General features: G+C 45.7%; 1 protein-coding gene across 1 annotated transcript in view; it reads right to left on the reverse strand.

Moving 5' to 3' along the window:
- The window catches only part of Fli1 (Fli-1 proto-oncogene, ETS transcription factor), a 121,733-nt gene extending 112,085 nt beyond the window's left edge, over positions 1-9,648 (reverse strand). The window contains exon 1 of the mRNA XM_005347005.3: positions 9,359-9,648. Coding sequence (XP_005347062.1) covers positions 9,359-9,376 — 18 coding nt within the window. The 5' untranslated portion in view covers positions 9,377-9,648. The remainder of the gene's footprint in view (positions 1-9,358) is intronic.
- Between the last annotated feature and the right edge of the window lie 65 nt (positions 9,649-9,713).

Here is a 9,713-nt window from a genome sequence, read left to right on the forward strand (position 1 = left end):
TCTTAGACATCAAATAAGTTCTCAAAAAATATTGTTTTCTTAAGAGTTAAGTGTAAATGAATAAAAACCAGACAAATTCAATTTCCCTTCAATTAAAGAGGATTTTTTAAAAAGTCCAGAGTAAAGTTTTTGGAGCCAAATGTGTTTTGGGGTTTTAAACAAGACTTAATTTTTAAGAGTCTGAGACCCCAGTGCAGGGTTGGGCCCTATTCTTAGATGGTGTCAATACACAGGGCTTAAACCATTGCCCCATGAATTGCCAGTGGAGAAAACAGGGCTCCCAGAAACTCACAAAGCACCTTGTAACAGCCCAGCGGTGGCTGGTCTTGGGCGTCACCTGATAGAACAACTTAGCCTTGAGATCTTAGAGCTACACTAGGCCAGAAAGAAGGTCAAAGGGTTTAGCCACCTACACTCCAAAATCAGACACAGGAGTGCACAACCTGGCCAGGATGAATTTTGGGATTGGAAGAGAATGTTGCCATTGTAACTCAGTTCACACATGAACAGATTAGACAAAGAAATGGCGTGTCAGTAGCAGAAGCCAGGGGACTTGCCCAAGAGCCAGGAATTGCTTTGAGGTGCAGCCAGGACTAGCGACGCTGCATGTGAATTCTCAGCCACGCTCTGTCACAGAAAGGGGGTCTCAAGTCTCTGGGATCCGTGCATTTTGGTCAGAATGGTTTCTATAAATCTATTTCCAACAGACCATTTTAATTTTTGCATATTTTAAATTGTAAAAATAATACATACTAATGATTAAGGAATAATATGCTCCCTGAATTCATGATATGAAAGATAAACATCTACTTTTTCATATTCAAGGGTACCTGGTTTTAACTTGCATATACCTCTAGAAATTATTTGGACATAAAAAGATCATACATACATGTGCTTAGATTTCTTCCATAAACGGACTGACTATGCAGCTTGTCATTTTCATTTTTATACATAACTATATTTCAGTGAGAGCTTTCTAGATCAGAGTCTATAAGAATTATTTTATTCCATTTAACATTGGCATGACATCCTCTTGTGCATATCCTCCTTTATTATTTATCTAGTACTATCCTGATAATAAACTTCAATCATTTTTCATGTTTTGCCATTATAAAGCTGCTGCTATAAGCATCTTGTAGCTACATCTTAGGTATCTGAATGAATACAGATAAGGGTAAGGCAGTCACCCTTTCCAGCATGGCACAGTATTACTTTCTCGTTGTTCACTTAGATCACGCTGGTAAGAGACGCACTATTTCCATTTGAAGATCTTTATGTAGGCACAGGCTTGGGAGTCTAAGCTGATTCTTTATTTGTATTTCTTCTTCTAGTACCTTTGTCCATTTCCTATCAAGTAGTCTTTTTCTATTGGTCTGTAAGTCATCTTTGGGCCTGACAATGAGTCTGAGACACAGTCTCTGAGAGCTCTCATTTACCTCCCCAGTTTGCCTGTGTGTTGTGTGGAGCGAGTGAAGAAGCAGAGCGCCTTGACCATGCTACTCTGTCCCTGAGTCACAGGGGGCCCTGTTTTTTTTTTTTTTTTTTTTTTTTTTTTACTTTGCTTGCTGTGTTAATATAGATATTGGAGACCTGGGGAGAGAAAGAAGGAGGAATTTCCTTGACTCAAGCTCTAGATTTCCAAAAATGTCTAGATAAGATACTAGTATCACCTCAGATAGAGGGGCCATGGATCTCTACATCACTGTCACCTTGCGACATTATGCCTAATGTCTCCATAGCATTAATCTAGGTATAAGTAGTCCCTCTAAATGGCCATTGCCTTCTTTGGAATCACGGATCATCAGAACTCAAAATAAGGAAGTAGAGAAACTTCTACTCTCTAGAAATCTCAAGAAGTGGAGACATCTTGTTTCCGTTGACAGAGGCGGGTCATTTCTAGAGCACTGATGTTGCTAGGACTATTCAACTTGGGTGAATGAATAAATGATTGAGTATGAATGAAATGGTGAGTATCTAAATCAGAAATGACTCTGTGGACATATACATTTCAACCCAAGCATATACTTCTGTGGATTATAACAGAGTCAACATAAAGACAAGTTAGAAACTGAGTTATTTTTAACATTAACCTGATTGTTCTTGCCTTTTTGCTGCATGAATGGTAGGATACAATTGCCTGCTTTCAGACTAGGTCTCCTTCCCACACAAAATCAATGAATCTGTGAATATTCAGATTGAACAAATCTACGTCTGGTATGTTAGATCCTAGTAGATTTGTGAAAGTCACACGTGTCTAGAAAATCAAGGTTACAGCTCCCATGACACCCGTAATTCAGGCTTCTTGCATGTGAGCACTGAAAGGTTCTAAAGTCTTTCGTGACCTCAGATGCAAAGCTCCGACCGAGTGCATGGGCCTGCTCTTGGGAAATCATTCCACAGTACTCAAGTCTGTGTCTTCCTTGAGGTTTTGAAAACTTTCATACTCGGAGATTTTGATCATAAAGTAAATGGCAGGTATGTTGTTCCCTAAAGATAGGAAACACCTTAAAGCCTTTGGGTTTGAGTGATTTTGAAAGTGCTGGAAAGTGGAAGTACTGGAAGTGCGCTCTCCCTTCTGTCTCAGCCCCTCCTGGGATGAGGGACAAAAGTCTCTGAATCTTGGTTTGATCAGATTAAATGTCAGCGCTTGGAATGGAGGCAATGGGCCAGACCTCCTCATGAGAGAAGGTCACACTTCTCTGAATTTCCATAGAAATTTGATTTGAGTCTCAGGGAAAAAACCTTTTTTCATGGTCAGTATCACCATCTGTTGACTGGTAAAAAGAGCTTCCCTTGTCACTAGGATAGCCCTCCCAATTAAAGAGATAGCTCATGGCGAGATTCCCCAGAACACTGGGAAAAAGGTCATATTTGAGGGAGCAAATGCAGCGAGCAATGTTTTTAAACATTTTTCACAGTTTTGGGGATCCGATCAAGTCCCGTGCGTACTCTGCACATGCTTAACCTCTGAGCCAAATCCCCAGTCCTTGGGTTTTTGAAATATGGTCTTGGCATGTAGCTCAGTCTGACTGTGAAATTACCGTGTGTCTTGGGCTGTCCTTGGACTTGGGGTACTCTGGTCTCTACCTGCTAAGTATTGAGAATGCAGGCAAGTGTAATGCTACACTCTTGGCTAATCATATGTTTATCAAACCCAAAGCGATGGAATTTTCCCTCCCCCACTCAATGCCTGCTTAGTAAGCACCATCTTGCAGACCTTTCTGCTTCCTCAAACTCAACACTTGCTGCCTAGTCCTGATGATTTACTAGAAGCTTCTAGTTGAGTTTATAAAAACCTGTCTTCTCCATTGACTGAAGGGATTTGTACAGCTATGAAGACAATCATAAAAATTTTTAAAAATCATTATTTCTTATTGTATATTTTTTAAAACTTGAGTTCTTTATCACAATATTTAAAGCTTTCCATATTCTTCTTCTCTTTAATCTTTCCATCTCCTCCCCAATGCATTTCCTCTCCAAAGCTCTTGATCATATTACCATGTGCAAGTCTATCCATACCTCAAGACCAGCTTCCAGATTCACTTATGCTAAGGGAGCATGCGAATGTGCTTTGCAAGGTCCAAGAAACTACACGTGCAACTCTTCTCATTACATCTTTGCATGCGTGTGTGCAGTTTGGGTTGTCCTTTGCTTGCACGGGCTGCCGTGACACCTATCAATCCCATTGGCGCACGCAGCTCATACTCTAGTTGAAAATCCCAGACAGGTCACCGCGTCTGACTCTGCACAGCAATTGTGCAGTTGCATCAATATGGTTGGTCAGCAGACAGTGTCCACTTCACACAGAATACTGGTATTCTAGAGATTGCTACATCTCAAAGATGCGAGACCCAGGAGTGACAGCAAGGGGAATGGATGGTGATTCCTTTTATTACCTCTGGAGAAATAACTTGAAGTGTATTACTAAGTGACATCATTTGGTAACACCATCTATTAATGAAGTGACTAACATGAATATGGTAGAAATGAAAGAAACAGAAAATGAAACAGGGTGCAGCCTTCTGCAGAGAAAAACACCTGCAGAACTTTGTAATAGCCAAAAATAATGTATTATAGCCAGGCATGATGGTGCATTCCTGTAATCCCAGCACCCAGAAGGTGAAAGCCGAGAGCTCAGAAGTCCAGCATCATCCTTAAATACATGGTAAGTTTGAGACAGACTTTCCCCCAAACAAACAAAAGCATGCTGGACAGATGGCTCAGTGGTTAAAGTGCTTGCCACACAAATTTTAGAAACTGAGTTTGAATGCCCAAAGTTACATATAAAGCCAGACAGACAAAGCACAAGTCTTTACTCCCAGGGACTCTAGTGCGAGATGAAAGGCAAAACAGGAGATTCTTTGGAAGACCCTGAGCCAACAAGACATATATACAGCAGCTATCAGCAAAGAGACCCTATCTCAAACAAGGTAGGAGGTGAGTACCAACACTCTAGGCCATCCCTCCATGTGTGTGCCCATGCTCACACACACATCATACACACACACACGCGCGCGCGCACACACACACAAGATAAACAACGAAAACAAAAAGGTAGACAGGCTTTGAAATTCCGTCTTCAAAAATTCATATTATTCAAAACAAAAATATTATATGCCAACATCATTTAGCCAATCATCTAACTGAAATCCAGCAGCAGGCTTCCCATTCTAAATCCAGAAAGACAAATGACCCCATCTGAAAGCCTATCAAACTTTAGATTGTGAAACTTTAGTTTGTGGATATTTTTATGAGGTTTAAGGTAGGAAAAGGGGAAGTTTATAATGCAAATATTTTTCTGAGATTTTTTTTTTTAGTGGGAGGAAATTGGACTAATGCTATATTTCTGGGGTGGGGGAAAGGTTTGATATCAGCCAAACAATTTTTAAAACCAATACCAACCTAACTGCTCAATTTCAAACTAAAGTAGACACTGGAAATTTAAATGCATACGTCGTATTTAATGGGGTTGTTACTAAAGACTGTTTGCTTCCCTGTTTAGAAAACAGATCTATTAGGTGTGTCCTAATATATCTGAGAGTGTTTTATTTAAAGAGGCAAAAATTCATTCTTTATACCTGCCCACCATCAATAGAGGGACCTCTTGGTTATTTAAATAATGGTATATTTTGGGTAGTTCTTGATAATGGAAACTTTTTTTGCATTGCATACAGTCAAAGCAGATTCATTTTGGAAAGCAGTTGTGTTTTCCAACCCTATCCGGAATTTTGGACATTGTCACTTTTTGTTGCTGTTGTGGTGTTGTGCTGCTGTTGGTGGTTGTTGTTGTTGTGGTGGTGGTGGTGGTGTGTGTGTGTGTGTAGATGTAATTTAAGATAGGAAGAATACATCTGCCACCAAATTACAGAGTGTCATCAGTTTAAGGCGCCAGCTATTTCATGATTTCTCCGTGTGAAGCTCTTTCTGCATTCTTGTATGATTTTTAACTAACGTGACAAATGACGCCCTCGTGCTATAGTGGAAAGTGCACTACTCTGCTTCCTTGGAACCCCGAATTTTCACTTTGCACCCTGTGATACTGCATGTCCCACTTCGTGTCCTGGGCCTCCGTTTTCCTACGGGAAAAACAAACGTGTCAGGATGAATGTTCCCCAAATCTCTAAAGCTGCAAATCTGTAACTCTGAATAGAAGGAGAAGAATGCTTTCCAGTGGCAAGCGTTCACTTGGTAGTTACTTCAGAGAGCAATCACGTGGGCATGGGGATGGACAGAATAACCATCTTGTTTGCCTGGAGTCCTTGGGAATCTAGGAGATACTGAGGTGGAGTAGTGAAAGGGTGACAAGCCCACCTGGAGGGCAGAAGCCAAAGTTGCCCTTTTGATGTGCTTCTTCTTGACTGCCTCTGCCTAGGGCCCCTTCCCAAGTTTCTCCTCCCTGAGAGCAGCAGCCTGCCCTCTGTGCGGCATAAGGCTCTCCTCTGGTTCAGAGACCACAGCTGCAACCCCAACTTCACTCTTTCCTCTATCACCATTTAGTGGTTCTGCAGGGCTATCTCAACTCCTTATTAGCAGTGTTACCCTAGTTCTTCTGCCTGCTCCAGCACCATCACACGTGAGCCCTAAAACATATTCTACGTGTGTCTATCACCTTCTCTAGAGCCATTCAATTGCTGTCTCCCCCAAAGACGTGAAGTAGAGCCTCAGGCATGAGAAGTGCATCGGAAACACAAAGCAAAGTCATGAAATGTGGGTAAGGATAAATTCAGACCTATATTCTACTGTTGTGACCAACAAACCTTTTCTAGTTCTAACCCATGACCAAGTTCAGTGAACGCGCATCCACCTAAAGTAGCAGATTTTATCTCATCCTTACTGCCACTGTAGACCTACTTTGCAGATGAGAAAACTGAGACTCAGGAGCAAAGATCCTGACTAGGACACACACACAGTAAGTAGTAGAAATGAGGGTGAACCCAGGCTTTCTCCGAGTCCTTCCTCCCTCGCTTTCCTCATTTCTCAGCTTTCTGCACGGGTCTAACTCCTCTCTGGTTCATACCCAATCTTTGATGGGGCTCTTTACGTTCATACCTCTACAGATGGCATCAATCTGATCAAAGGAAGCCTGCCTAGAACCAAGATGGGGTTTTGAAACCAGGTCATTTCTTCAAGCAGCGAGCAGTATCACGTGCTTTCCAACACTGATAATATCACTGTGGGGAGCAGGGGGTGGGGTAGGGCGTTGTTTAACATCACAGGTTAACTTGTCTAAAGCTGAAGAAGAGCAACGAGATTATGAGGCTCCCCTTGTGAGTTCTCCCAAGAGACATCCTTGGATAGGTAGAGAGCATGATTTGGAAGGACAACACGATCGGGGGTTCCTAATGCCCAAGGGCTCTGTGAGCGCTGCTGTAAAGAAAACCAGACTTCCCTGGCATCCTGAGCCAGGTACATCCTGGGAACCCAGCCCCACCGGCATTTTCAAGTTTGATGACTGAGGAAGATGCACACAGGTGTGTAAAATCGCATCGGAGGAATCACTCAAAGCTGATTGCTCCAGGTGGTTCAATCTGGCAACTCCCGCTCTGAGTTTACGTCTACAAATTGGTGTCTTCTGACCTCTGTCAGCATAGGGCAGAAGAATGGGATAGTGGATCAGCAGCTGGACACAAGTGTAAGACAGTCCCATGGGATTTTTTTTTTATGAAGATTGAGGCTCAAAGCAGTTTATAGCTGTGAATTCATACATCAAGATCAGAAGTTGGTTGACCTTTCTTCCAATCCAGTACCTGTTAGTATTATTGCAAGCATGACACTGGACCATCCTGTAAGTGGGGGCTGCAATCCCCAAGTCTCAAGGTTACATGTAAACAGGAGCCCACGGCATCTACATAGCTAAAATGCTGAAGGCTACACTAAAGACCTAATCTTCCAGAGCCTTGGCATACAGAAGAGTTTGGAAAGAAAGAGATTGACCTATAGTGGCTGTGGGGTCGGGTCACCCAGGTGAGAAGCAAGGTGATCCTTGGGAGGCTTTGGAGGGGCTGGTGAGCTCCAATCATTCATCCTACAGGAGTCTGCACTCCCATCTTCGGTATGATGTGCCAAACCTCTGGGCTAAGGCTGATTTCAATGCCCATCCCAATGTGTACATAAAGCGAGGTTAACACATCTGGGTATACAGACCACAGCTTCCTCCAAGGCTCAGGGCCTGTGTTTAGAGGTCTGAACACTGCATAGATATTGCTTCATTTGTCTTCAGAGTGTCCACATCAAGCCTCTGGAGCCATACTGCCACCCTTCTGAATCCAAGGGGAGTCTTGGGGGAGGGGGCGAGTAGAATGGGGATGTGGAGGTTCTGTGAGGAGCATCTGCTTACTGAACCTGGGGATGTAGGCTCTTGCCTGAACTCACCAACAGGAAGCAAGGAACCGGGTGAAAAGGCCCAGTGACCTCCACTCTCAGGTCTCTAGAGCAGGGCCCTCACCCACCCACTCAAGTTTGAGAAAACCATGCCGATTAGATGGTCTTAAAAACCCTTCCAATCAGTTATTTCATCTGTTTTCAAGTTCCTGCAGTTGGTGCCTTTTACCTAAGTCAGCATGTTGAGAGAGAGAGAGAGAGAGAGAGAGAGAGAGAGAGAGAGAGAGAGAGAGAGAGAGCTTAGAAAATAAAAACACTTTGTCCCCACCCAGGAGATAAGAATCTGTTGAATTCTCTAAGCCCCACACCTTAGCCTCCTTTCAGTCAAGTCATGGGTAGGAAGTTCTGGGGAATGGCTGGCTCTGCCTGTCCCCCACCTCACCAGCCTGATAGTTTTTCCAGACCAACTCCTGCTTGGTGTTGTATGGCAACCTTGAAGCTAACGTCTGGTCTCATCATTCATTCTCCTAAGTCCTCTTCAGGCTAGTCACGTAAGGGGGTGTCCCTCTTCTCTGCTCCTAGCCCCACTTCCCCCTTTCTGAAGAGTCAGTCGTTCTGAAGCGTGACAGGGAACCCAGACTCACGGGTCTTCTGGGCTGCCCTTTGCAACCTAGACCCAGGCGGGGCGGCGCAGATAGGGGGTGGAATCGACAAGACAGCCCCTGGCCACGGGCTCAGAACCAGCCATCGCAGGCGGGTGGTTGGAAAGGAATTTAATTCTTACTGAGAGGACAGCTCCTGGAACCCTTGTTTTGAAGCTGGCGCATGCACAGAGTGCTAGATTTGGGGTTCAGGGGAGCGGCGGAGCCAGGAGATTCCCAGCCGGAGGAGCTGCGAGGCGGGCCGTTAGTCCGGGCAACCAGCGTCGGCAGAACGCCGGGCAGCAGCAGTGTGAGGGGAAGAGAAACCAGTCTGGCTGACTTGTAAACAGGGGCTTCCATCTGGACCCGCCGCTTTAACCGGATCCTCAGACAACACTCTCTTGAACCCCTCCCCACCACCAGCTAGCCCTGTAACTGTCTCCGGGGATTGGGGACCCCAGCTAGCAACGAATGCTGCCCCTACCCGCGCCGCTCTCGGCCTCTGGCAAGAGGAAGCTGGCGGCCAGGCGAGTGCCCGGCGCCGGGGCCAGGGCGCCCGGTTGCCGGGTGGGAAGCTACCCGGCGATATCCCGCCCTAGACTCTGGTCCGCGCCCCGGTTCCCCAGGTTTCGGCTGCCGGGTCTTGCAGCCCCGCATGCGGCGCGGTGGAAGCTTGCGGGACTCCACTGTGGCGCAAAGAGTGAGGGATAGATCGCCCTCGGCGGGAAGGCTGGTCGGCCTCCTCGGAAAGGGGGGACTCGCCACCCGCCCAGAGGAGACCGCGCAAGTCGGAGCGCGGAAGGAAGGGTGAGCGGCCACGTCTTCCGGGACCCCGGCGTCCAGTCCTCCCTCAGCCCCAGTCGGCCCGAGTCCCGAGCCCACTACCCCCTGCTTACCTTAATAGTCCCGTCCATTTGGCCAAGTCTGCAGCCGAGCCCCCCAATATTCCACACATTGACCCGGTTACAGCCTGACCTCGTAGCCCCTTCAGATTAGCACGGTGCGGCCTCTCTGGCGCCCTGGGCCCTCCCTGAGTGCCCCCTGCGAGCGCCCTGCCCTCGCTCCCCTGTGCACGTTTGTTGTTGTAGCGGATCGAAAAAGAGACAGTTAACCGGATGAAACTTTTTTTCAGCTAATTTTGGGAAGTGACTTCACTTTGCGATCGGGGAGGAAGTCCTATCTCTCTCTCTCTCTCTCTCTCTCTCTCTCTCTCTCTCTCTCTCTCTCTCTCTCTCTCTCTCTCTCTCTCCT

Source organism: Microtus ochrogaster, chromosome 5, assembly GCF_000317375.1.
Source record: "Microtus ochrogaster isolate Prairie Vole_2 chromosome 5, MicOch1.0, whole genome shotgun sequence".
Taxonomy (NCBI): domain Eukaryota; kingdom Metazoa; phylum Chordata; class Mammalia; order Rodentia; family Cricetidae; genus Microtus; species Microtus ochrogaster.